Source organism: Pogoniulus pusillus, chromosome 25, assembly GCF_015220805.1.
Source record: "Pogoniulus pusillus isolate bPogPus1 chromosome 25, bPogPus1.pri, whole genome shotgun sequence".
Taxonomy (NCBI): Eukaryota; Metazoa; Chordata; class Aves; order Piciformes; family Lybiidae; genus Pogoniulus; species Pogoniulus pusillus.
In genome coordinates, this window is record NC_087288.1 from 11,244,701 (window position 1) to 11,272,592 (window position 27,892).

At 47.1% G+C, this 27,892-nt stretch overlaps 2 protein-coding genes across 4 annotated transcripts in view; one reads left to right on the forward strand and one right to left on the reverse strand.

Moving 5' to 3' along the window:
- The window catches only part of HHAT (hedgehog acyltransferase), a 215,459-nt gene that overhangs the window by 165,709 nt on the left and 21,858 nt on the right, over window positions 1-27,892 (forward strand). The window lies entirely within an intron of this gene.
- The window catches only part of KCNH1 (potassium voltage-gated channel subfamily H member 1), a 183,025-nt gene continuing 169,097 nt past the window's right edge, over window positions 13,965-27,892 (reverse strand). The window contains exons 11-12 of one of the 3 annotated variants that reach the window (XR_010307047.1): window positions 19,283-20,268; window positions 13,965-16,114 (exon numbers count right to left, since the gene is read on the reverse strand). Coding sequence is in view for 1 of the 3 variants with exons in the window: in XM_064164431.1 (XP_064020501.1) it covers window positions 19,420-20,268 (849 nt within the window). In the remaining 2 variants the exon portion in view is untranslated. Of the gene's footprint in view, window positions 20,269-27,892 lie in introns of all 3 variants that reach the window. The other 2 variants (XR_010307046.1, XM_064164431.1) reach the window with 2 other exon arrangements.

Below are 27,892 nucleotides of genomic sequence, written 5' to 3' on the forward strand. Positions count from 1 at the left end.
TGCCAGGGCTGTAATTTCATGCAGTAGCTCACACACAGAGTTCCTGCTGTGCATGAACCTTTCCTAAAGGAAGCTTTTTCAATTTAGCTTCCAGCTGAACTGTTTTCGTTTCTATTTCTGTCTCCACACTTCCAACAGACAGGTTCACTATGGCTGCATGTGCAGTGTTAGCATCCTAAAGGAAAACAAAACTAATACTTTATTGTGACCTGAGGCTGCAGAAGGATTATCTTCCCTCTCTTTCCCATCCTCACACCACAGCTGAGAATGGTCAATACATTTTCCTGTTATCATTAGTTCTAAAATGTCTTCTGCTTACCTGTGAAACTCATAAAAAAGGATTGCTGGAGAGGCTGGAAATCAATCTGTATTTCTCTTCACTATGAGCCATTGCTTGCAGGGAACCATTTCTCTTTCAGCTATCTTAGTCCTATGGCTGAGCACACAGTAGCTCCTAAGTTTAGTGCTGCACTTGGTGTGCTACCACTGCTGAGTGTTTGTCTTCACTGACAACCCCTGCTGAAGAAGCAGGCATAGTCCTCTTATAGAAAATCCACACATGATAGCTACTCTGGCAGAGTTTCTTTCTCCCTGAGTTGTGCATTTCACCTGGGGTTGCAGAGGAAAACATCCACATCAAAGCATGGCCCTCTCAGATTTGCACACACTAACTGCTGTGACACTCATCAGGGGCTACACAACCCCCAGGCAGGCACAGCAAAGCCATTGCCTTCAGCTCCTCACCCACCTGAACAGAAACATGCTCAAGGAAAATTGCAAGTGAACAAAGCTTAAAACCTAAAGAAAGGAAAGAAAAAAAGGAAAAGGAAACCCCAAACCCACACACAAAAAAAAAGGAGGGGACAAAAAAAAACCCAAACAACCCCAACCTGAACACTTGTATAGAACAATAGAAGTCATCTCAAAAGCAAAGTCTTAGAGTGGGCTCACACTCTCCTGCCTCTATTAATACCCAGGTTGGAATTACAGGGTCAAAAGTAGAGCTGGCCATGAAGGCTGAACCTGCCAAAGTTGCACTTTTTTTACACTTGTGCCATGGGGCAGCTTAGATTTGAACCTGGTTGAGATGCATAAGGGCTTGAACTTAATTAGGGAGGGAGAATGGGAATGGGGGAAAAAGAAGAGGAGTGCAGGGGAAAAAGAAGAGGAGTGCAGGGGAAAAAGAAGAGGAGTGCAGGGGAAAAAGAAGAGGAGTGCAGGGGAAAAAGAAGAGGAGTGCAGGGGAAAAAGAAGAGGAGTGCAGGGGAAAAAGAAGAGGAGTGCAGGGGAAAAAGAAGAGGAGTGCAGGGGAAAAAGAAGAGGAGTGCAGGGGAAAAAGAAGAGGAGTGCAGGGGAAAAAGAAGAGGAGTGCAGGGGAAAAAGAAGAGGAGTGCAGGGGAAAAAGAAGAGGAGTGCAGGGGAAAAAGAAGAGGAGTGCAGGGGAAAAAGAAGAGGAGTGCAGGGGAAAAAGAAGAGGAGTGCAGGGGAAAAAGAAGAGGAGTGCAGGGGAAAAAGAAGAGGAGTGCAGGGGAAAAAGAAGAGGAGTGCAGGGGAAAAAGAAGAGGAGTGCAGGGGAAAAAGAAGAGGAGTGCAGGGGAAAAAGAAGAGGAGTGCAGGGGAAAAAGAAGAGGAGTGCAGGGGAAAAAGAAGAGGAGTGCAGGGGAAAAAGAAGAGGAGTGCAGGGGAAAAAGAAGAGGAGTGCAGGGGAAAAAGAAGAGGAGTGCAGGGGAAAAAGAAGAGGAGTGCAGGGGAAAAAGAAGAGGAGTGCAGGGGAAAAAGAAGAGGAGTGCAGGGGAAAAAGAAGAGGAGTGCAGGGGAAAAAGAAGAGGAGTGCAGGGGAAAAAGAAGAGGAGTGCAGGGGAAAAAGAAGAGGAGTGCAGGGGAAAAAGAAGAGGAGTGCAGGGGAAAAAGAAGAGGAGTGCAGGGGAAAAAGAAGAGGAGTGCAGGGGAAAAAGAAGAGGAGTGCAGGGGAAAAAGAAGAGGAGTGCAGGGGAAAAAGAAGAGGAGTGCAGGGGAAAAAGAAGAGGAGTGCAGGGGAAAAAGAAGAGGAGTGCAGGGGAAAAAGAAGAGGAGTGCAGGGGAAAAAGAAGAGGAGTGCAGGGGAAAAAGAAGAGGAGTGCAGGGGAAAAAGAAGAGGAGTGCAGGGGAAAAAGAAGAGGAGTGCAGGGGAAAAAGAAGAGGAGTGCAGGGGAAAAAGAAGAGGAGTGCAGGGGAAAAAGAAGAGGAGTGCAGGGGAAAAAGAAGAGGAGTGCAGGGGAAAAAGAAGAGGAGTGCAGGGGAAAAAGAAGAGGAGTGCAGGGGAAAAAGAAGAGGAGTGCAGGGGAAAAAGAAGAGGAGTGCAGGGGAAAAAGAAGAGGAGTGCAGGGGAAAAAGAAGAGGAGTGCAGGGGAAAAAGAAGAGGAGTGCAGGGGAAAAAGAAGAGGAGTGCAGGGGAAAAAGAAGAGGAGTGCAGGGGAAAAAGAAGAGGAGTGCAGGGGAAAAAGAAGAGGAGTGCAGGGGAAAAAGAAGAGGAGTGCAGGGGAAAAAGAAGAGGAGTGCAGGGGAAAAAGAAGAGGAGTGCAGGGGAAAAAGAAGAGGAGTGCAGGGGAAAAAGAAGAGGAGTGCAGGGGAAAAAGAAGAGGAGTGCAGGGGAAAAAGAAGAGGAGTGCAGGGGAAAAAGAAGAGGAGTGCAGGGGAAAAAGAAGAGGAGTGCAGGGGAAAAAGAAGAGGAGTGCAGGGGAAAAAGAAGAGGAGTGCAGGGGAAAAAGAAGAGGAGTGCAGGGGAAAAAGAAGAGGAGTGCAGGGGAAAAAGAAGAGGAGTGCAGGGGAAAAAGAAGAGGAGTGCAGGGGAAAAAGAAGAGGAGTGCAGGGGAAAAAGAAGAGGAGTGCAGGGGAAAAAGAAGAGGAGTGCAGGGGAAAAAGAAGAGGAGTGCAGGGGAAAAAGAAGAGGAGTGCAGGGGAAAAAGAAGAGGAGTGCAGGGGAAAAAGAAGAGGAGTGCAGGGGAAAAAGAAGAGGAGTGCAGGGGAAAAAGAAGAGGAGTGCAGGGGAAAAAGAAGAGGAGTGCAGGGGAAAAAGAAGAGGAGTGCAGGGGAAAAAGAAGAGGAGTGCAGGGGAAAAAGAAGAGGAGTGCAGGGGAAAAAGAAGAGGAGTGCAGGGGAAAAAGAAGAGGAGTGCAGGGGAAAAAGAAGAGGAGTGCAGGGGAAAAAGAAGAGGAGTGCAGGGGAAAAAGAAGAGGAGTGCAGGGGAAAAAGAAGAGGAGTGCAGGGGAAAAAGAAGAGGAGTGCAGGGGAAAAAGAAGAGGAGTGCAGGGGAAAAAGAAGAGGAGTGCAGGGGAAAAAGAAGAGGAGTGCAGGGGAAAAAGAAGAGGAGTGCAGGGGAAAAAGAAGAGGAGTGCAGGGGAAAAAGAAGAGGAGTGCAGGGGAAAAAGAAGAGGAGTGCAGGGGAAAAAGAAGAGGAGTGCAGGGGAAAAAGAAGAGGAGTGCAGGGGAAAAAGAAGAGGAGTGCAGGGGAAAAAGAAGAGGAGTGCAGGGGAAAAAGAAGAGGAGTGCAGGGGAAAAAGAAGAGGAGTGCAGGGGAAAAAGAAGAGGAGTGCAGGGGAAAAAGAAGAGGAGTGCAGGGGAAAAAGAAGAGGAGTGCAGGGGAAAAAGAAGAGGAGTGCAGGGGAAAAAGAAGAGGAGTGCAGGGGAAAAAGAAGAGGAGTGCAGGGGAAAAAGAAGAGGAGTGCAGGGGAAAAAGAAGAGGAGTGCAGGGGAAAAAGAAGAGGAGTGCAGGGGAAAAAGAAGAGGAGTGCAGGGGAAAAAGAAGAGGAGTGCAGGGGAAAAAGAAGAGGAGTGCAGGGGAAAAAGAAGAGGAGTGCAGGGGAAAAAGAAGAGGAGTGCAGGGGAAAAAGAAGAGGAGTGCAGGGGAAAAAGAAGAGGAGTGCAGGGGAAAAAGAAGAGGAGTGCAGGGAAAAAGAAGAGGAGTGCAGGGAAAAAGAAGAGGAGTGCAGGGAAAAAGAAGAGGAGTGCAGGGGAAAAAGAAGAGGAGTGCAGGGAAAAAGAAGAGGAGTGCAGGGAAAAAGAAGAGGAGTGCAGGGAAAAAGAAGAGGAGTGCAGGGGAAAAAGAAGAGGAGTGCAGGGAAAAAGAAGAGGAGTGCAGGGAAAAAGAAGAGGAGTGCAGGGAAAAAGAAGAGGAGTGCAGGGAAAAAGAAGAGGAGTGCAGGGAAAAAGAAGAGGAGTGCAGGGAAAAAGAAGAGGAGTGCAGGGAAAAAGAAGAGGAGTGCAGGGAAAAAGAAGAGGAGTGCAGGGAAAAAGAAGAGGAGTGCAGGGAAAAAGAAGAGGAGTGCAGGGAAAAAGAAGAGGAGTGCAGGGAAAAAGAAGAGGAGTGCAGGGAAAAAGAAGAGGAGTGCAGGGAAAAAGAAGAGGAGTGCAGGGAAAAAGAAGAGGAGTGCAGGGAAAAAGAAGAGGAGTGCAGGGAAAAAGAAGAGGAGTGCAGGGAAAAAGAAGAGGAGTGCAGGGAAAAAGAAGAGGAGTGCAGGGAAAAAGAAGAGGAGTGCAGGGAAAAAGAAGAGGAGTGCAGGGAAAAAGAAGAGGAGTGCAGGGAAAAAGAAGAGGAGTGCAGGGAAAAAGAAGAGGAGTGCAGGGAAAAAGAAGAGGAGTGCAGGGAAAAAGAAGAGGAGTGCAGGGAAAAAGAAGAGGAGTGCAGGGAAAAAGAAGAGGAGTGCAGGGAAAAAGAAGAGGAGTGCAGGGAAAAAGAAGAGGAGTGCAGGGAAAAAGAAGAGGAGTGCAGGGAAAAAGAAGAGGAGTGCAGGGAAAAAGAAGAGGAGTGCAGGGAAAAAGAAGAGGAGTGCAGGGAAAAAGAAGAGGAGTGCAGGGAAAAAGAAGAGGAGTGCAGGGAAAAAGAAGAGGAGTGCAGGGAAAAAGAAGAGGAGTGCAGGGAAAAAGAAGAGGAGTGCAGGGAAAAAGAAGAGGAGTGCAGGGAAAAAGAAGAGGAGTGCAGGGAAAAAGAAGAGGAGTGCAGGGAAAAAGAAGAGGAGTGCAGGGAAAAAGAAGAGGAGTGCAGGGAAAAAGAAGAGGAGTGCAGGGAAAAAGAAGAGGAGTGCAGGGAAAAAGAAGAGGAGTGCAGGGAAAAAGAAGAGGAGTGCAGGGAAAAAGAAGAGGAGTGCAGGGAAAAAGAAGAGGAGTGCAGGGAAAAAGAAGAGGAGTGCAGGGAAAAAGAAGAGGAGTGCAGGGAAAAAGAAGAGGAGTGCAGGGAAAAAGAAGAGGAGTGCAGGGAAAAAGAAGAGGAGTGCAGGGAAAAAGAAGAGGAGTGCAGGGAAAAAGAAGAGGAGTGCAGGGAAAAAGAAGAGGAGTGCAGGGAAAAAGAAGAGGAGTGCAGGGAAAAAGAAGAGGAGTGCAGGGAAAAAGAAGAGGAGTGCAGGGAAAAAGAAGAGGAGTGCAGGGAAAAAGAAGAGGAGTGCAGGGAAAAAGAAGAGGAGTGCAGGGAAAAAGAAGAGGAGTGCAGGGAAAAAGAAGAGGAGTGCAGGGAAAAAGAAGAGGAGTGCAGGGAAAAAGAAGAGGAGTGCAGGGAAAAAGAAGAGGAGTGCAGGGAAAAAGAAGAGGAGTGCAGGGAAAAAGAAGAGGAGTGCAGGGAAAAAGAAGAGGAGTGCAGGGAAAAAGAAGAGGAGTGCAGGGAAAAAGAAGAGGAGTGCAGGGAAAAAGAAGAGGAGTGCAGGGAAAAAGAAGAGGAGTGCAGGGAAAAAGAAGAGGAGTGCAGGGAAAAAGAAGAGGAGTGCAGGGAAAAAGAAGAGGAGTGCAGGGGAAAAAGAAGAGGAGTGCAGGGAAAAAGAAGAGGAGTGCAGGGAAAAAGAAGAGGAGTGCAGGGAAAAAGAAGAGGAGTGCAGGGGAAAAAGAAGAGGAGTGCAGGGAAAAAGAAGAGGAGTGCAGGGAAAAAGAAGAGGAGTGCAGGGAAAAAGAAGAGGAGTGCAGGGAAAAAGAAGAGGAGTGCAGGGAAAAAGAAGAGGAGTGCAGGGAAAAAGAAGAGGAGTGCAGGGAAAAAGAAGAGGAGTGCAGGGAAAAAGAAGAGGAGTGCAGGGAAAAAGAAGAGGAGTGCAGGGAAAAAGAAGAGGAGTGCAGGGAAAAAGAAGAGGAGTGCAGGGAAAAAGAAGAGGAGTGCAGGGAAAAAGAAGAGGAGTGCAGGGAAAAAGAAGAGGAGTGCAGGGAAAAAGAAGAGGAGTGCAGGGAAAAAGAAGAGGAGTGCAGGGAAAAAGAAGAGGAGTGCAGGGAAAAAGAAGAGGAGTGCAGGGAAAAAGAAGAGGAGTGCAGGGAAAAAGAAGAGGAGTGCAGGGAAAAAGAAGAGGAGTGCAGGGAAAAAGAAGAGGAGTGCAGGGAAAAAGAAGAGGAGTGCAGGGAAAAAGAAGAGGAGTGCAGGGAAAAAGAAGAGGAGTGCAGGGAAAAAGAAGAGGAGTGCAGGGAAAAAGAAGAGGAGTGCAGGGAAAAAGAAGAGGAGTGCAGGGGAAAAAGAAGAGGAGTGCAGGGGAAAAAGAAGAGGAGTGCAGGGGAAAAAGAAGAGGAGTGCAGGGGAAAAAGAAGAGGAGTGCAGGGGAAAAAGAAGAGGAGTGCAGGGGAAAAAGAAGAGGAGTGCAGGGAAAAAGAAGAGGAGTGCAGGGGAAAAAGAAGAGGAGTGCAGGGGAAAAAGAAGAGGAGTGCAGGGGAAAAAGAAGAGGAGTGCAGGGAAAAAGAAGAGGAGTGCAGGGGAAAAAGAAGAGGAGTGCAGGGGAAAAAGAAGAGGAGTGCAGGGGAAAAAGAAGAGGAGTGCAGGGGAAAAAGAAGAGGAGTGCAGGGGAAAAAGAAGAGGAGTGCAGGGGAAAAAGAAGAGGAGTGCAGGGGAAAAAGAAGAGGAGTGCAGGGGAAAAAGAAGAGGAGTGCAGGGGAAAAAGAAGAGGAGTGCAGGGGAAAAAGAAGAGGAGTGCAGGGGAAAAAGAAGAGGAGTGCAGGGGAAAAAGAAGAGGAGTGCAGGGGAAAAAGAAGAGGAGTGCAGGGAAAAAGAAGAGGAGTGCAGGGGAAAAAGAAGAGGAGTGCAGGGGAAAAAGAAGAGGAGTGCAGGGAAAAAGAAGAGGAGTGCAGGGGAAAAAGAAGAGGAGTGCAGGGGAAAAAGAAGAGGAGTGCAGGGAAAAAGAAGAGGAGTGCAGGGAAAAAGAAGAGGAGTGCAGGGAAAAAGAAGAGGAGTGCAGGGGAAAAAGAAGAGGAGTGCAGGGAAAAAGAAGAGGAGTGCAGGGGAAAAAGAAGAGGAGTGCAGGGAAAAAGAAGAGGAGTGCAGGGAAAAAGAAGAGGAGTGCAGGGAAAAAGAAGAGGAGTGCAGGGAAAAAGAAGAGGAGTGCAGGGAAAAAGAAGAGGAGTGCAGGGAAAAAGAAGAGGAGTGCAGGGAAAAAGAAGAGGAGTGCAGGGAAAAAGAAGAGGAGTGCAGGGAAAAAGAAGAGGAGTGCAGGGAAAAAGAAGAGGAGTGCAGGGAAAAAGAAGAGGAGTGCAGGGAAAAAGAAGAGGAGTGCAGGGAAAAAGAAGAGGAGTGCAGGGAAAAAGAAGAGGAGTGCAGGGAAAAAGAAGAGGAGTGCAGGGAAAAAGAAGAGGAGTGCAGGGAAAAAGAAGAGGAGTGCAGGGAAAAAGAAGAGGAGTGCAGGGAAAAAGAAGAGGAGTGCAGGGAAAAAGAAGAGGAGTGCAGGGAAAAAGAAGAGGAGTGCAGGGAAAAAGAAGAGGAGTGCAGGGAAAAAGAAGAGGAGTGCAGGGAAAAAGAAGAGGAGTGCAGGGAAAAAGAAGAGGAGTGCAGGGAAAAAGAAGAGGAGTGCAGGGAAAAAGAAGAGGAGTGCAGGGAAAAAGAAGAGGAGTGCAGGGAAAAAGAAGAGGAGTGCAGGGAAAAAGAAGAGGAGTGCAGGGAAAAAGAAGAGGAGTGCAGGGAAAAAGAAGAGGAGTGCAGGGAAAAAGAAGAGGAGTGCAGGGAAAAAGAAGAGGAGTGCAGGGAAAAAGAAGAGGAGTGCAGGGAAAAAGAAGAGGAGTGCAGGGAAAAAGAAGAGGAGTGCAGGGAAAAAGAAGAGGAGTGCAGGGAAAAAGAAGAGGAGTGCAGGGAAAAAGAAGAGGAGTGCAGGGAAAAAGAAGAGGAGTGCAGGGAAAAAGAAGAGGAGTGCAGGGAAAAAGAAGAGGAGTGCAGGGAAAAAGAAGAGGAGTGCAGGGAAAAAGAAGAGGAGTGCAGGGAAAAAGAAGAGGAGTGCAGGGAAAAAGAAGAGGAGTGCAGGGAAAAAGAAGAGGAGTGCAGGGAAAAAGAAGAGGAGTGCAGGGAAAAAGAAGAGGAGTGCAGGGAAAAAGAAGAGGAGTGCAGGGAAAAAGAAGAGGAGTGCAGGGAAAAAGAAGAGGAGTGCAGGGAAAAAGAAGAGGAGTGCAGGGAAAAAGAAGAGGAGTGCAGGGAAAAAGAAGAGGAGTGCAGGGAAAAAGAAGAGGAGTGCAGGGAAAAAGAAGAGGAGTGCAGGGAAAAAGAAGAGGAGTGCAGGGAAAAAGAAGAGGAGTGCAGGGAAAAAGAAGAGGAGTGCAGGGAAAAAGAAGAGGAGTGCAGGGAAAAAGAAGAGGAGTGCAGGGAAAAAGAAGAGGAGTGCAGGGAAAAAGAAGAGGAGTGCAGGGAAAAAGAAGAGGAGTGCAGGGAAAAAGAAGAGGAGTGCAGGGAAAAAGAAGAGGAGTGCAGGGAAAAAGAAGAGGAGTGCAGGGAAAAAGAAGAGGAGTGCAGGGAAAAAGAAGAGGAGTGCAGGGAAAAAGAAGAGGAGTGCAGGGAAAAAGAAGAGGAGTGCAGGGAAAAAGAAGAGGAGTGCAGGGAAAAAGAAGAGGAGTGCAGGGAAAAAGAAGAGGAGTGCAGGGAAAAAGAAGAGGAGTGCAGGGAAAAAGAAGAGGAGTGCAGGGAAAAAGAAGAGGAGTGCAGGGAAAAAGAAGAGGAGTGCAGGGAAAAAGAAGAGGAGTGCAGGGAAAAAGAAGAGGAGTGCAGGGAAAAAGAAGAGGAGTGCAGGGAAAAAGAAGAGGAGTGCAGGGAAAAAGAAGAGGAGTGCAGGGAAAAAGAAGAGGAGTGCAGGGAAAAAGAAGAGGAGTGCAGGGAAAAAGAAGAGGAGTGCAGGGAAAAAGAAGAGGAGTGCAGGGAAAAAGAAGAGGAGTGCAGGGAAAAAGAAGAGGAGTGCAGGGAAAAAGAAGAGGAGTGCAGGGAAAAAGAAGAGGAGTGCAGGGAAAAAGAAGAGGAGTGCAGGGAAAAAGAAGAGGAGTGCAGGGAAAAAGAAGAGGAGTGCAGGGAAAAAGAAGAGGAGTGCAGGGAAAAAGAAGAGGAGTGCAGGGAAAAAGAAGAGGAGTGCAGGGAAAAAGAAGAGGAGTGCAGGGAAAAAGAAGAGGAGTGCAGGGAAAAAGAAGAGGAGTGCAGGGAAAAAGAAGAGGAGTGCAGGGAAAAAGAAGAGGAGTGCAGGGAAAAAGAAGAGGAGTGCAGGGAAAAAGAAGAGGAGTGCAGGGAAAAAGAAGAGGAGTGCAGGGAAAAAGAAGAGGAGTGCAGGGAAAAAGAAGAGGAGTGCAGGGAAAAAGAAGAGGAGTGCAGGGAAAAAGAAGAGGAGTGCAGGGAAAAAGAAGAGGAGTGCAGGGAAAAAGAAGAGGAGTGCAGGGAAAAAGAAGAGGAGTGCAGGGAAAAAGAAGAGGAGTGCAGGGAAAAAGAAGAGGAGTGCAGGGAAAAAGAAGAGGAGTGCAGGGAAAAAGAAGAGGAGTGCAGGGAAAAAGAAGAGGAGTGCAGGGAAAAAGAAGAGGAGTGCAGGGAAAAAGAAGAGGAGTGCAGGGAAAAAGAAGAGGAGTGCAGGGAAAAAGAAGAGGAGTGCAGGGAAAAAGAAGAGGAGTGCAGGGAAAAAGAAGAGGAGTGCAGGGAAAAAGAAGAGGAGTGCAGGGAAAAAGAAGAGGAGTGCAGGGAAAAAGAAGAGGAGTGCAGGGAAAAAGAAGAGGAGTGCAGGGAAAAAGAAGAGGAGTGCAGGGAAAAAGAAGAGGAGTGCAGGGAAAAAGAAGAGGAGTGCAGGGAAAAAGAAGAGGAGTGCAGGGAAAAAGAAGAGGAGTGCAGGGAAAAAGAAGAGGAGTGCAGGGAAAAAGAAGAGGAGTGCAGGGAAAAAGAAGAGGAGTGCAGGGAAAAAAAAGAGGAGTGCAGGGAAAAAAAAGAGGAGTGCAGGGAAAAAAAAGAGGAGTGCAGGGAAAAAAAAGAGGAGTGCAGGGAAAAAAAAGAGGAGTGCAGGGAAAAAAAAGAGGAGTGCAGGGAAAAAAAAGAGGAGTGCAGGGAAAAAAAAGAGGAGTGCAGGGAAAAAAAAGAGGAGTGCAGGGAAAAAAAAGAGGAGTGCAGGGAAAAAAAAGAGGAGTGCAGGGAAAAAAAAGAGGAGTGCAGGGAAAAAAAAGAGGAGTGCAGGGAAAAAAAAGAGGAGTGCAGGGAAAAAAAAGAGGAGTGCAGGGAAAAAAAAGAGGAGTGCAGGGAAAAAAAAGAGGAGTACAGGGAAAAAAAAGAGGAGTACAGGGAAAAAAAAGAGGAGTACAGGGAAAAAAAAGAGGAGTACAGGGAAAAAAAAGAGGAGTACAGGGAAAAAAAAGAGGAGTACAGGGAAAAAGAAGAGGAGTTCAGGGAAAAAAAAGAGGAGTACAGGGAAAAAAAAGAGGAGTACAGGGAAAAAAAAGAGGAGTACAGGGAAAAAAAAGAGGAGTACAGGGAAAAAAAAGAGGAGTACAGGGGAAAAAAAGAGGAGTACAGGGAAAAAAAAGAGGAGTACAGGGAAAAAAAAGAGGAGTACAGGGAAAAAAAAGAGGAGTACAGGGAAAAAAAAGAGGAGTACAGGGAAAAAAAAGAGGAGTACAGGGAAAAAACGATGGGAGGAAAGAAGGCAAAGTCTGAGCACATTTAGTTTGCAGGTATGGCTGTGCAGAGAAGCATCTCTGTATCTGCTCTGGCAGACATGTTAGGAATTCAGTTACTCTAATTATGCCACCTGTGGATGCCTCGCAGGCTGTTACTCATTCTGCCTTTCAGGAAGAGCACAGGTTATGCTCTCCAGCTTCCACACTGCATCAGGGACGTTGTGGTGAGATAGAACAGAAGGAGCAAAAGACGCAATCTTGTAGGTGCAAAACATTCCTATTTGCTGATATTCTTTGTACCCTCTATGCCTGTTGCAGTCAAACCCCTCCCCCAGTGGCGGTGCTAAATACCACAGCCGCACCAGCTGCGTCCTTCTCTGCAGCCTTACTTTCCACTTCCATCTCAGCGGAGCACAAGACAAGTCTGGGAAGCAGCTCATCAGCTCGAAGCTCCGTGCCCACGGCGGGTGGGGCAGGCTGGAGCAGAAAGCTGTCTCTCGCTAAACCGAGGGGCACACAGCAGCCAGGCTCATGGCTTGCCCAGGCGTTTGAGGGCTGCCCTGAGCACCCTCCCACACGAGGCAGCCGCGCTCCTCACACACGCCAAACAGAAACAGCTCTGATGTTCCGTAAGTGACAAAGGGAACAAATAAACAGCACACACGAGAGGGGGCCCAGGCTTGCTGCAGCGCGGTCCCATGGGTTCCCACAGCACAGGCGACCTGGTTTATGCTGCTTTGCTCTAATGCAAACAGGCACTGACCTCACCACAGCTATCAAAATGCACCACGGGGCAACTAAAGATCCCCCGCTCACCACACACGCAGTTCAAAGCCCTGTAAGCAACAATCACCTTCCCACAAAAGGGGGGCACACCCCAGGCTGCCCCAGCAGTCACTGCTGCCCTTGCCCCACGTCCCAGGATGGGCTCTCCAGCAGCTGCCACACGGTGCAGCGTAGAGGCGAGGAAGGCGCCATGCGGCCGGCGCCATGAGGCCTGCGCCGCCCGCCCGCCCGCCAGCGCCACCAGCAAAGGGCTCCTTACAACGCCACGGGGGCTGCACCACCATACACAGGCTCCAACCCCAAGCTCTCCCCAGCTACACACCTTGTAGATGTAACCTTTTTGCACACCTATTCATAGCAAACCAGAAAAAAAACATACCTGCAGTTACTGTGGGGAGAAGTCCGCAGCCACAGCGCGCATGCCGCGGGCTGAAAACCACCTGGCCCTGCTCTGAGCATGCTCCGGGTAAATGAGGAGCTGGGGCTAGCGCAGGTGGATGTCGTTCTGCTGAGCCCGGGGCTGATGAGCTGGCAGGTGGAGCAAGACCGTTTGCAATCTGGCATAATTTGGGCCACGTGTGTTGCACTTAACAGCTTTTTGGTTTGAAATGTTGTGGGGCTGATGAGGGGAGAGGAGCCAGGATGGGGGCTGCTGTGTGGCAACGTTACCCCTCTTGGCACTAATGTGAGCCTGTAACACAAAGAGGGAGGCTACTAAAAGTGCAGGAAAGCCTCAAGCGAAGAAAACAATGGAGAGTTCAGAAAATGAGGGCCACAGCCTCTACAGACCTCAAAAAAGCCCCTCCAAAAGTACATGCCTTCACTTCTGTTATGGTATAAGCAGAGGGAACCCTGTATAACATCAGGAGAAGAAACCATGTCAGGCACTGCAGCTCCTCTCACACTACAGCCGAGACAGAAGTGCTATTAACAATAACCTCCTCGTTGTGCTCCTTAGCTGCTCTCAGGGCAGTTCAGCCTCACCTTGCATTCTGAAAGCATACACTTCAGTGCTGTTCTTTCAAAGGTAAGATTCACAGCCCCATCAAGTGTCTCTTAATACAGGTAGGTGACAGCCATGCTAACTGGACCCTCAAGCTAGAGGATGGAGAATGAACCACAGAAACGATCAGGAAGCTCATGGGGTCCAGGCTGATGTCCTGAAGACTAAAACTTCGTCTACACATCCAGAGCAGCTGCTGGCCTGGAGAAACTGCCACTGCACGTGATCCTGCCACCTATGCCTGAGGCTGAAAGGATCTCCTAGAGGTTGGAATGGATGATCATGGAGGTTTCTTTCAACCTGGTTGATTCTATGATTATAGAATCCAACAAAACCAATATTCATCCAACAAGACAATATTCATTGCTGCCAATTCAGTAGTGTCTCCAGCAGGTGGCACACTACTCGGGGCTTTATCTTTGGTTCATCTGTGACAAGGTCACCTTCTGCAGCAGATGACATCAGAAGCCTCTTCAACCTCAGTACTGGTGAGGGGCCTGGAGCACAGCCCTATAAGGAGAGGCTGAGGGAGCTGGGGGTGTGCAGCCTGCAGAAGAGGAGGCTCAGGGCAGAGCTCATTGCTGTCTACAACTACCTGAAGGGAGGCTGTAGCCAGGTGGGGTTGGTCTCTTCTGCCAGACAACCAGCAACAGAAGAAGGGGACACAGTCTCAAGTTGTGCCGTGGGAGGTCTAGGCTGGATGTTAAGAGGAAGTTCTTCATAGAGAGAGTGGTTGGCATTGGCATGGGCTGCCCACGGAGGTGGTGGAGTCGCCGTCCCTGGAGGTGTTCAAGCAAAGCCTGGATAGTGCCATGGTCTGGTTAATTGGCTAGGGCTGGGTGCTAGGTTGGACTGGATGATCTTGGAGGCCTCTTCCAACCTGCTTGATTCTGTGATACTTTTTTTCAGAGGTTTTGTGGTAGTTGTCAGATACTGCAGTAGTGAGCACAGTCTAAAACACAGTCCAGCTACCTTCAGGACATCAAAACATCATTTCAGGCCACAGCCAGTGTGATCTCATTGCTACTTGGCAGACACCTGGCCAAAGCTGATGGCCACAGTATAGGACACTGCCTGGATACTGACTTGACAAAACACGAGTTCAGTTCAGAGCGACTCCAGAGGTGTAAATCCTGACTGCGCTGATACACAGCAGACAAAAATCTGAGGACACAACCTGACTTGTTTATGACCAAAATCAGTTACATCAAACTTCTCTACTGGTAACACTCAAGGTACAAAACATCAGCCGCAAAATGGTTACCCAGAAGTCTTACGGCGTAACTTAAAACCCTCTCGTTGCTCTTACCAGCACATATTCAACCCGCAGAAAAGCACACCACAGCAGCTGTAATGTATAAAATAGTTTATTACTATAATAAATAAAATTAAACTTTTGGTTTTCTTTACAAATATTATTTGTGCTTGTTTAAAAATGTTGAATAGGGATATCATTAATGGAGGTGGCTGCATTCATAACCGAAACGTTCCCAGACAGTGCATATGTATGCACACACTGTCCACCTACTGGCAGCTGCTGTGCTGACCACAAAAATAGTATTTGCTCATTCTCTCTCTCTTTTTTTTTTTTTGGTGTGGGTTTGGTTTTTCTTTTTTTCCCTAGTCATGCTTCATTGAACAAAGTGACAAATGCGAGGAAAAAGAACCAAGAGTATTTGGTGGATACCTGAAAGGGTTAAAAACAAGTGAAGTACACTGAAAAGCGCCCAAGCAACTATATTAACTGCATAACAATAAAGTGTCCATGCAGTGGTGGCTAAATATTGAAACGCAGACAGGTCTCCAACAGATGTACAAGTATTGATTGTAAGTACAATAATATAACATTCATTAGAAAACTCGGTGTTGGTCGTAGAGCAATTCATCCTGATGCAAGATTGTTGAACTTCTTTCACTTACAGCTAAAATGATCCCTTTTCTGTCTTAGTGGTCACAGATTCAGTGGGAGGAAGGAAAAAAAATCAACCAACCAAGCCCATGAGCTTTTCAGAGCAGTTAGTGAAACCCCCCCAAACTGTTTTGTTAACATTAGGCATTTAGAGTTGGTTACAGAGATGTTGTTCTGGGATTTTGGGTCAAATATCTTCACAGGACACTCAACATTCAGCTTGAAACAAGGGATGTGTGCAGGTAATTTCACGTTAGCTTTGTCGAAGTGTTAAAAAAAGCCCCAACCCAAAGCCTTTCAAACAAACACTTTCAGAATATGATAGGTTGGCTCCCTGATATACCAAAGTGTTGGGACAATAGTTACATCTCTGGTTTATGAGGGGAGAGGGCTGCTGGAGAAATTAATTATCCTAATACGAAGGCAATAAGTGAAAAAAGAAATGTGATTACCAGCAAGTGAATTCCATTAGACTCAGAATGCTAATCAAAGTGCTTCAATTTTAGGCAACACTGTAATTACTACACGACATTAAGAAGGAAAGGGAATGGAATCACAGTTTGAGTTATACCACTTATGAAAGGGTCTTAAGGCTAAATGTTGGCTATATCTTATTGCAGAAAGCTTTGTTTTTATTTAATGGAATCGATGCTTGCCACAACAACGTGGTCAAAACTATGTCAGATTGGAGGATACAGTAACCTACTGTGTCTCACCTCAAATTTCTGAAGCTCCCCCTCTCTGAACTGTTTGTCTTAATAAATTGGAAGTGCAGCTGAAACACAAACTCTGTTATTGCCAGCACATCCAGAGGACACTGCATGGAAATTAAGAACTCGGTAGATGTTTTTCACCATCTAAGACCAGGAGAAGAAAGCAGAGGTGCAGCAACCATGTGTTACGCTGCCCACGAGAAGGATAGGCTCAGCACCTTTGAGGCAGCTCCTGGTAGCAGGTGAAAGAAATCCATTATTCCATCATCTCTCTTGCAGCAGCTTAGCTTCAGAGATACTGTGAGCAACAAACAGTGTCTTATGAGCCTTAGTCCTACTGATGACAACACAGCATTTTCCAGTTTCACAAGTATTTCTACTTCTCAACTCTTTCCAGATCTTCTCTCAGTCACAATATTTGCCAGACTGACGGTATATAAAGTCGAGGCCAACTAGTGAAACTGAAAGTCAAGACTTTCAAAGTTCAACAGCTAACAAACAAGATACTAACTAGGACATTTGGTGAATGTCTACTGGGAAGATTTAAGCTCCCTTCTTGAACTGGAATCAGTAAATTAGGGATGTGCTTTTACTGAACAGAAATACAATCCATAGACTTATCTACACATAGAGATTATATATACCTGTGTGCATGTAAGACGCGTCTGCGCAAGTGCAGTCACACACACAGTTGTTTATATAGTAAAGACAAATTCTGTGTTAAACTTCTTTCAGAGACTAGGTAGGAGTGACTGAAAATAGATCAGCAGGCATTCACAATAAAATATCTTGTTCGGTTCATTAAAGGGAAGTACTGCAGAAAGAGAACATCACCTCCGAAGCTGTTAAGCAGGGTGTTCGCTGGGACGCAGGGCAGCACTGCGGGAGAGATTTAAAGCAAGAATGATGTTTTTAAATGTGTACAAGCAATAGCAGACAGAAGTAAATGTATCTGAACATGACAGGGGCGAGGGTTGGGGTCTCCTTTTTTAATCCTGTGCTGCATATCAGTAGCCTTTCCAACAGGTTGAGTTTGTGAACTTGTAGAAGTTCCTTTTTTACCAAACCATAACTCAGGCTCTTTCTCCCAGATACCTTCTTCTGGTTGAAATAGAATGCCATATTATAGCAAAAATCCTCTTTTAGATTAATGAAGGTTATTTAGCAGGTTGGTAAGTGCCAGAACACAACACTGAGGCTTTCTGGCTTTCTTTTCTTATATAATATGTACAAGCATTTGCTTGTTAAGGGGCAGAGTCTCGTGTTCAGAAATCATTCATTTCTAAGCTGGAAAATAACTTGGTTGAAAAAGGCTTAGCCAACATGTAGAGTAGAGAGACACAAAAGAAAGAACAGTAAGTCTGCCGTGAGAGAACAATTATGGTGAGTATAGATGCTGTGCAGCTGTGGGCATCCACATGTTAGGTTCAGTGGAGAAAGATTTGTAACACAGGTGCTTTCAGCCACTCTCTACAGGAGAAGTGCTGCATTGGCAGAGCCTGGACACTACAGCACAGGTCCAAATTAGTGCAGGGTTCAAAGAAGTGACTAGTTCCATGGAGCACAAGATTCTGCTCATTTTAACTACTTGGTATTCCAGGAAATCCAAAGACCAAAGCTCACCCGAGATAGAGTGTCTTTTAAATTATCCTACAACACACACAGATTACTGAGGTACAGTCTCCTACTACTAATTTTAGTGCCTGCTGGTTCATGAAATCATCATCAAATGGTTGCAGCTGTGTGAAAGTGAACAACATCCACTGCTGTCAGTGCTGACCTGGAGCAGACATCCAAAGGTGTAGTTGTAAGGAGCAGGACTTCTCTGGAGTTTCATGACCATAACAAAATCAAAATTGGGCAGTGCTCAGAGACATTAAATTGAAAGCATAATTTAGGACTGTGTGGCCAGCAAGGCAAGGGAGGGAATTCTGACCCTTTACTCTGCTCTCCTCAGGCCCCACTGGGAGTACTGTGTGCAGTTCTGGAGCCCCCAGCACAAAGACATGGAACTATTGGAGCCAGTCCAGAGGAGGCCAGGAAGATGCTCAGAGGGCTGCAGCAGCTCTGCTATAAGAACAGGCTACAAGAGTTGAGGCTCTGCAGCCTGAAGAGAAGGCTTTGAGGAGACCTTATAGTGGCCTTCCAGTATCTGAAGGGGGCTACATGAAGGCTGGAGAGGGACTATTGACAAGGTCTAGTTGAGGATGTCCCTGCTGAGTACAGGGTGGGGGTTGGACTGGATGACCTTTGGAGGTCCCTTCCAGCCCAGCCCATTCCACAATTCTATAAGAATGAAAACCCAAGGAAGTGTTGCCCTGTGCTTCCCAACTCTAACCTGCTGTTAAACAGTGCACATAGCAACTCAACTGAGGCAATATACTGTGAATATACATCTGCATCCCAAGGTGATAACCCAAGCCACCTTCTGTTACCCTACCTAAATGAGTAACAGAGAGTAGCTTTGGTAAAGTGCTTTCAGCTTCCACCACAAAGGTTATAAAAATAAAAGTTTTGGAAATATCTCCTTCTTTAAGAAGCAGATCTTTTTCTTTTCTTCTTACAATAGCACTTGCCTACAGCAAGTACTGTGTTCTCACCTGTACTATCCGTTTGCTCACTAGAGCAGGAACGAGAACAAGAGAGGTGTTGAGATACTAGAGTGTGTCCAGAGAAGGGTAAAGAAGCTGGTGAGAGGCCTGGAGCACAGCCCTGTGAGGAGAGGCTGAGGGAGCTGGGGGTGTGCAGCCTGCAGAAGAGGAGGCTCAGGGCAGACCTTATTGCTGTCTACAACTACCTGAAGGGAGGCTATAGCCAGCTGGGGTTGGTCTCTTCTGCCAGTAAAGCAGCAACAGAAGAAGGGGACAGAGTCTCAGGTTGTGCCAGGGGAGGTCTAGGCTGGATGTTAGGAGGAAGTTCTTGCCAAGGAGAGTGATTGGCATTGAGGTGGTGGAGTTGCTGTCCCTGGAGGTGTTCAAGGAAAGCATGGATGAGGCACATAATGCCATGGTCTAGTTGACTGGGTAGGGCTGGGTGCTAGGTTGGACTGGACGAGCTTGGAGGTCTCTTCCAACCTGGTTGATTCTATGTTTCTATGAATGTGTCTGGATGCAGATGAAGACACCACAATCTAAGATCCTTTAAACGTTCTGTGAAAGTCTTTGGCTACAATGAACATTAGCAAAACATAAACTTCTGAATAATAAAGTACCAAGAATTAAAGGAGCAGATTGATAGCAAAACCAGAACATAAATGCCACAGTATATTTTCATGGGGAAACAAATATGCAGGACCCGTTGTTGATGTTCACAATATGTTGTGTTGTGGGCTGTGCTGAGGCACATTACACACCCAACCCTCTGTCCTCTGGCAGCAAAGAGAAAACATACTCAAAGGCATCTGAGACAGAAATGAAGTTTTTGAACATCACTATTTCTGACTTAGTGAACGAGAGTATGGAAGATCTCATTTATTGAGAGACCTGAAATAACTGTGGCTGTTGTTGAAGATGTGTAAATGCAATTGCTTTAGCAATATGTCAGCCTGCAATTAAAAAGTACATATCTTCTTCAATATTTTTAGCCCTTCCTCTATTATCCATAAATAACTCCATTACCAAGTAGCACCCATTCTACTGGAATGAACTATAAGTCTCCTACTGCTCTTTGCATTATCACACATGTGAAAATATACTGTGACATTTAACATGCTGTACAGGTTACTGGGACAATGACAGCAGCAGCAAAATAACCCAACTCCCTAAACACTGGAAGCATAGGCAGCCTGGCAGGTGCTTATTCCCACGGGCAAAACCCAAGCCAGCAATCTAAGGCATGCTCCAAAAACATCAGGGGTCACCTGGGGCTCAAAGGGATGGCTGCTGCTGTCAGAATTCTTATTCCAAAATCTCAAGAGAAAGAGGGAGATTAGGGGGGAAGGGGGACCAACAGAGAAAAGAAAAACTTTAGAAACTGTACCCTTGCTGTCAAAAAGGCTTCAGAGTCAGCTGCCATCTTGACATGAGGCTGCAGTTCCTGTTACCGTACCTTTTTAGACACGGGGAACATGCTTAGTGAACTGGTCCCTCACTCATTTTCAAGAAGATTAAATTTAAAATGTTAGGGAGGGTGCTTCTTTCTTTGTTTCTTTGTTGTTTGGTTTTTTTTTTTAAGAAAGGAACACCTTAGCTAGCTCCAAACATGTCTTTTTCTGATTCTGGAGACTGGGGCCTTGACATTTCAAACAACTCCTGTGGCGACTGTGAGCTTCTTCTTGAGGTCAATATCCTAAGAATCTCAGCGAGTTGTTTTTCTATATTGGTCATTTTTGTGTTTAAAGCCTTGATGTCCTCTTTCAACTCATGTTTTACTTCTAGCATGGTGGCCTGAAGAGTCTGTTCTGGAATGGGATAAAAGGAATGCTTGACTTCAGGGAGGACTGGGCTGTGGTCCTGTGGGCTTCTTGTCTCCCCGGCGTTATCCAAGCGCAAGTCACTTTTTGTAATGCCACTATCACAAGAGTCTGTCTTCTTCAGGGTAGCTTCTCCCGAAACTTTAGTTCTCTCTGGTAAAGTCTCCATGGACTCTGCTTTAGAGACCTTGTTCCAGTCTTCACCTTTCGTACAGGCGTCTTTGAACTTGGCCCAGCCTTTGCGCCGAGGGTATTCCCCCGACACTTTGCACCCTGTGTGGTCTGATGCTGGGGCCTGCAGCTTTGCCTGGTCGGAGCCCCCCGATGTGGAAGCAGACTGGTACGGCACTGGGGTCGCTGGACTCTCCCGCACGGTCACAACGCTGGCTTTGACCACTGCGCGGGTGGAGGACTGCTCCCCTAAAACATTGCCCTTCTCCACGTCCAGGTCATCTGGATCTCGGCCCCTCTCTGCTGCCAGGCGTGCTTCCTTCTGCTGCCTGAACCTCTGGAACAGCCGGCGAACCGGGTGGTCTGGCGGTAAGATCAGAGGTGCTTCGTTCTTCCTCTTCATTCTCTCCTCCTCTTCACGTTTGACATCACTGATTTTCCGGAACACAATCTACAGGGAGAAAGAAGTTTCACTCTGTGACTAACTGCACATTTGTCAAGTGGGAAAAGTTGTGAGGGAAGAATTACCTGAAAGAAGTTGTTTTATCCAACACATGCACAACCCCTGCACACCTATGGCAACATTTTCAAGCATCTTACCTTGTGTGGAATGTGGCAGACACCACCTGCCTTATAGTAGCAGAAAGACAAGAAATGAAGAAAAAGATTTCTCCAGATCTAAGAGGCCAGCAAGGCAGCACCACTGTAAATATGGGCTGGGAATTACTTCTTCTATTTTATGTTAAAAGTGACTCCTTAGGTTTGTTTTTCTGACTCTGTGATTTAGCACCAAGTTTCTAACATTAAAAAGAGCCATTCCCATGTCTTAACATCAAGCTCAGGGCAGTCTCACAGTCAGGAGTACGAGGACAGTGGGGAATAGGCTCTGTGAGACATGGGGAAGATGTTCATGGCTTGACTACTGTAGAGGCTTGAAGAGCTTCATGTTTTGTTTATTTTTTTCTATGGAAAGGGAGAATTTTTGCACAAAGTAACAATTTTTCCTTCTACATCCCCAGCTCCCTCAACCTCTCCTCCCAGCGCTGTGCTCCAGGCCCCTCACCAGCTTTGGCGCCCTCCTGTGGACACCTTCCAATACCTCAACATCTCTCTTGAATGGAGGAGCCCAGAACTGGACACAACACTCAAGGTGTGGCCTGAGCAGTGCTGAGTTCAGGGGCAGAATAACCTCCCTTGTCCTGATGGCCACACTGTTCTTGATCCAGGCCAGGATGCCATTGGCTCTCCTGCCCACCTGGGCACACTGCTGGCTCATGTTCAGCTACTATCTACCAGCACCCCCAGGTCCCTTTCTGCCTGGCTGCTCTCCAGCCACTCTGTCCCCAGCCTGTAGTGCTGCTTGGGGTTGTTGTGGCCAAAGTGTAGAACTCTGCACGTGGCCTTGTTCAGTCTCATCCCATTGGCCTCTGCCCACCCATCCAGCCTGTCCAGGTCCCTCTGCAGGGCTCTCCCACCCTCCAACAGGTCCACACCTGCTCCTAGCTTGGTGTCATCTGCAAAATTGCGGATGCTGGACTCAATCCCTTTGTCCAGATCATCAGTAAAGACATTGAAGAGGACTGTGCTCAACCCCCAGCTGATATCTAACCTGTTCAGCTGCTTATGAGAATATCCACTGAAAGTTTTTACTTGCCAGTGAAGAAACAAGTTTCACATTCAAGTCATTACTAGAAAACCTGTAAACAAACCCATCTCTCTGTTGCAGGCAGATTTAAATTAAACTAAATACAGTCAATATATTGCTAAATATAGCAGTACAGTGCTGCTTCACTGGCACACAAAATGCATGTTTCTCCTGATTCCAATGCTTCTTGACAGTTTTGTCATGGTGAAGCGGGGGGGGGGGGTGGAAATCTTAGTGTAGCATCTGTGGAAGGAAGAAGTTGTCAGACTTGGCAGCATTTCCCTAATACAGAAAGAACAAAATTAGCAGGAAAGTTATTTTATTTCCAAGCTGCAATTAGGAAACTAAAAGTGAGATAAGAATAAGAAAACAGGGTACTTGAGAGCATTTTTTCCCCAGGAAACTGAAGTCTGCAGTGAGCTCAGTAGAAAGCAGACAAAACAACATAATCCTTAGAAGTGAAAGAATAGCACTTACTCACTGGGAAGGGAGCTTCCATACAATGCTCCCGGCTAAGGGCTTCCCACACACTGCCCGTCCCTGGCTTTAATTGAAGGCAAAGTGTCAGCCCACTCTGCACGCTCTGCTGGAGCCTAGCAATGCCAGACTGGGGCTCAGCCATCACTCTAGAAGCAGGCTGGCGATGGTGCTGGTAGCACAAAGCCTCAAGGCAATTATAAGACAGGTCAGTTTGTCCCTGCAAAAGTCAGTGTTTCCAGGTCCAGCCTCTCCTGGAGTTTGCATGTTTGGCACTGGTGTGGACATCCACAGAGCAGTGTGCCAGATGGTCAGCTGAGGCTCTTGTCACTTTGCACATGAGCATGTCTCTGTGGGAGATATGACCTATGGATCTGGACTCTGTGTCTTCTGGAAATGCTGCCCAGGAGGAGTGTGTGCCTGGGAGGTGCAGTGGTTACCCTCACCAGGGTCACCAAGGCACCTAGCTCCTTGAAAAACCTAGAGGCCAGGCTGCTTTGGTCTAGTTGGTTGGCTAGGGCTGGGGGATATGTTGGGCTGGATGAGCTTCAGGTCTCTTCCAACCTGGTTGATTCTATTCTATTCTATTGAAACTCATCTGCATAAAAAGAGAAGAAATCTTCTACCAGAGGAGGTAGCCCAGCATGGTTGCACAGCTGTGTACACCCAAATGCCCAGTGCCACTTCATCAGTCTGTCCTATCCCTGTCACAAGCACTGCCTGGATAACACTGTGCAAGAAAGAAATAAGCTTGTAAAAACTGAAAGGGAATCAGCAATAAAAAGTACACTGCTTGCTATTTCCCACAGCAGCTGTCAGACCTGTTCAGCCCTAGCTAGTGGTCAGGAGTTTAAAACTTTGCAAGGAAGAAAACAGTTGACTGTAGCAACTTGTCTCCGATCTTCTCATTACAAGCCACTTCTCTTAGCTGGCAGCTGCTGGGCAGAGGTCTCTGACAGTTTGCCACAGTCCAGGTGCAACTGGTGATAAATGATGGCCCTGTCTTCCTTTTCAAGCATCAAAACTGATAGCTGTCTCCCATCTGATAAATGCACAAGTGAGCTAACTAAAATAGTCAAGAACTGACAGATCCCTCCACATCTTCACAGAGAATGCTTTAGAGTTCTACTTCTTGATTCTGTTCCAGGTATTGCATTTTGTAAAAGCAGACGTAGGCAAATGCAGATTCAAACACTGACAGAAACAGATGCTTTCTATCCTGCCAGTGTATTTTACTCACAATTCTCCAAGTGTTTTACAGTAATTCCTCACTCTTCAGAATACAACCTATGTCATTATTTTTGTTACTTCTACCACACGAAGCTGTGTGGCACAGTCGACTTGCTAGAGGGCAGGGATCCATCCAGAGGGACATGGACAGGCTGCAGAGGTGTGCCCAGGCCAACCTCATGATGTTCAGTATGGCCAAGTGTAAGGTCCTGCACCTGGGTTGGCATGATCCCAAGCACAGCTCCAGGCTGAATGGGGAATGGCTGAGAGCAGCCCTGACAAAAAGGCCCTGAGGGTCTGGGCTGATGAAAAGCTCAACATGAGCCTGCAGTGTGAGTGCAGCCCAGACAGCAACAGCTGCTCTAGGAGAGGAAAACTAGGATAATTCAGCACAAGATTCCCCAGAAGTAGACTGAATCATTCCCTTGAAAAATATTTATAACTTTGTGTATTCAAAAAATGACAATGTTAAATTTGATTACTAAAACCCTCTACATCCTGGCCTCTGTTACCAGGAGCATTAGGAACTGCAAACTTAAGACTCCCTGGCACCAACAAACCTGGTTTGGCTCATCATAGAATCAACCAGGTTGGAAGAGACCTCCAAGATAATCCAGTCCAACCTAGCACCCAGCCCTAGACAATCAACCAGACCATGGCAGTAAGTGCCCCATTCGGGCTTTGCTTGAACACCTCCAGGGACAGTGACTCCACCACCTCCCTGGGCAGTCCATTCCAATGCCAATCACTCTCTCTGGCAAGAACTGCCTCCTAACATCCAGCCTAGACCTCTCCTGGCTCAGCTTGAGATTGTGTCTCCTTCTTCTGTTGCTGGGTGCCTGGAAGAAGAGACCAACCCCAGCTGGCTACAACCTCCCTTCAGGTAGTTGTAGACAGCAGTCCCTTTCTGCCTGGCTGCTCTCCAGCCACTCTGTCCCCAGCCTGTAGTGCTGCTTGGGGTTGTTGTGGCCAAAGTGTAGAACCCTGCTCTTGGTCTTGTTCAGTCTCATCCCATTGGCCTCTGCCCACCCAGCCAGCCTGTCCATGTTCCTCTGCAGGGCTCTCCTACCCTCCAACAGATCCACACCTGCTCCTAGCTTGGTGTCATTTGAAAATTTATTGGTGCTGGACTCAATCGCTTCATCCAGATCATCGATAAGGATATTGAACAGGACTGTGCCCAGCACTGATCTCTGGGGGACACCTTTACCACCTGTTTGGCTATGGCAGAGATTTACATTGGGCTGCAAAATTAATCCCTTCAAAAGACTTTTTCTGGCTCATTGCACCTGATAGCGTGGGGTCTCACTACAGAGGTTTTGGCACCAGATCCATGTAAAGCAGTTTGGGTGCTTTCAGATTTCAAGCAGGTTTTTCGAAAGGCCACAGGAGCAACATTTCATCTTGAGATGAAACAACACAACTCCTAAGAACTCCTGGCATGGGGACTGCACATTGCCCCACTTGAAGCAGATCTGTGACACATGCACACTCCTGGGCCAATCTGCACAAAATAGGTTTGCATTCTTCTAACTTATGCATTTTGCAGCATTTCAAGCTACTGGTAAATATTAAGTCTAGAGAAACTTATTATTTAAAGCTGTGACTTCTACCCCTCCCTTCCTGACATATCTAATGCTGGACCTGCTGGCAAACATTTGACAACAAAGACACAGGAGGGGCAAAAAGATTGTGCATTTGTCTCATCAGCATGCTGCAAATTTGCGTCAAATTCAGATGGAAACAATTTGGCTCAGGGCTATGGCTGCTCAGTAAATCAGCTGTGATTGCCATTATTCTCATTGTGCTGCAAGGGCATCCAGCCCGAAATGCCTTTTGGCTGAAGTAGATGGAAGCACCAGGCAACTGCTCAGATCCAGCTTTTGTTCTTCAGTGACAAAAGGCTCTGGAAAATGCAATCAAGGAGAGCATGGCAATGCTGGCAGAATTGGTTTCATCCTCCTGAACTTCAAAACCTGTTTGCTTGTAATCTGGATCTGATGCCAGCCCTCACGACCAGAGTTCCCAGCAGGACACCACTGCTGGAGTATCTCTTGAAGTGCCTCACACTTTGTTTACATGGAAAAGCTGTCCTCTAGCTCAAGGTAAACAGGTAAACAAACAGCCCCATAGTGTGCCCTTGCTGGGCAGCTATCCCTGTGCCCAGAGCACAACCTTTAGAACTGCAGACCCAGAAGGATTAGGCAGAGGAACAGGGTGCTGCAGTGACTCTATCAGCTGACTCAAGTTGCTTCACAGGGGATACTAATGAGCACACAAACCTCATCTTTGCCTGACTCAAGAGAATAGAATTCTTGAGAGAGAAAGGCAGAAACATTTCTGTCATAACAGATGTTTGGCATATCATGTTGGATTTGATTATCTTTTTGAATTTGCTAGACTAATCTACCACATCAAAGCTCTGAAGATACAGTCATAGGCAAGATGACTTAGCTAAATGTGAGAACACTTCCAGCCTCTACTTTGGGGGCAGGGAGAAGCCAAGGCTTGTCTCTGCACCAACCACAACCAGCCACAGCAGGGTAGGCAAAGCCTCTGCTCTCTGGAAACACTTGGTCCTTGTGCCCATATTGGTTACAGATCTTCTCAAATGAAGGCAAAGGGGATCCTGGGATGTACTAAGAAGAGTGTGTCCAGCAGATCAAGGGAGGTTCTTCTTCCCCTCTACTCTGCCCTGGTGAGACCTCATCTTGAATACTGCCTTCAGTTTTGGGCTCCCCAGTTTAAGAGGGACAAGGATCTGCTAGAGAGGGTCCAGTGAAGGGCTGTGAGGATGATGAGGGGACTGCAGCACTGCCTGATGAGGAGAGGCTGAGGGACCTGGGGCTGTTTAGTCTGAAGAAGAGAAGACTGAGAGGGGATTTAATAAATGTTTATAAACATCTGAGGGCTGGGGCGGGGGGGGGGCAGGAGGGAGTGGACTGGCTCTGCTCACTTGCTCCCTGGGACAGGACAAGGAGCAATGGGTGTAAGTTGCAGCACAGGAGATTCCACCTCAACAGGGGCAATATCTTTACTGTAAGGGTCCCAGAGCGCTGGAACAGGCCTTCCAGAGAGGTTGTGGAGTCTCCTTCTCTGGAGCCTTCCAAGGCCTGTCTGGATGTGTTCCTGTGTGATCTGTGCTAGATTGTGTGGTCCTGCTCTGGCAGGGAGGTTGGACTTGACAATCTCCTTGAGTCCCTTCCAACTCCTAATATCCTGTGAGCCTGTGATTCCCAGCTCTGGTGCTAAACAGCAAGTCACTCTATTGCCTAAGAATTTCCAAGGTGTTTACATGTTTCAATACAATACACTATTCTTGTTCTTAGAGAGGCTTCTTCACATTCAAAACCTGTGTAAGGATAAAGCTACAATTAACAATACCTGACAGCAAAACAAGTGACATGCAAACACTCCAAAACTTCTTGTTGCTGTTGCCTTTGTAGTGGCTTCTTTTTTTTCCACACCTGTGCCAGTTTGAGGCTAACTGGAACATTTTAATGAGAAAAAAATAGATTACAGGCTGTGAAAAGGAAACAATGGTGATGGCTGCTGCACTCATAGGCTTGCTGAGATGGATAAAAACAAGAACACAAACATAGATAAGACAGTGTGTGTGTGTGTCTGTCAGAGTGTGTGTCTCTCTCTCCCTGGGCTGCTTCTGTGTAATCCTTCTGCTTCTATCTCCCCTGACTGATCCTTGCAGCTCACCTTGCACGTAAGGCAGACTCTGGGATAAGGTAGAGGGGTGGGAAGAAGGTGGAAGTGTGGTTGGGAGCCCCTCCTGGGGACTCTGGTTTCTGGGAGGGCTGTTGTGTTTCTGTATTACCTTTAACTGGGCTATTTCTGTCTACAGCTGTAAATATTGTAAGTATCTGCTTGTATCTTGTGCTAAGCTGTGAATATAAAGCTTCAGTCCTTAACTCCCAGCTCGGCTGAGTCTAGTCTGGGTGATTCCATAAGAGCAGGGTGGGGAACTCCCAAACCATCACAACACCCTACCCTATTATTGCTGCATCCAGAACTTTCTCTGCACTTACAAGCCCTAATGGGCAGTGGGAGGAGGAAGCAAGACAGCTACTCTCCTGCCAATGTCACACAGCAATTCAGTGACCAACCACACATCACAGATGTGACCTGCCTGCTGTGCAGCCTCCAGCTCGACCCCAATGAAATGGGAGTCAGATGGCAAGGTGTCAGCTCCATGTCCCTTCTGGGTCCTTCAGGAGACACAAAGTAGCCTCCTGAACTGCATGAAAACATTTTGATGGCTGTGGTGGCACTTGCCAAACAGAAGAAATTGAAATTCCAAACAGACCACATTATCCTTTCTACACACACAGACCATTAGCTCTCCTAGCTGCAGTTCAGCATGATGAAACCATATCTCTTTTATAGAAAGAGAAGACACAAGATAATAAATTACTTGTTAAAGGCCACTAGAGAAATCTTGTTGCAGACCAGAGAAGTGGATTATTATCTCCCAAGTCTCAGATTAATACAATATGCAAAGCTCCCTCTTTCTCTTGTATGCTTTGGAGTAACTGTTCAGGGGCTATCTATGTAGCTCAGCAGCAGCAGCCACTGCAGAGGTCCTGCAGGACCTAAATGCTGCATAGTGCTGCATAATGTCAATAGGCTGATAAAGGAATGTGATGATCCAGCTATGCCCTGCTGGATTTGCAGATGGACACACAGTGAGAAGCTGAACTCAGAAGGCTTC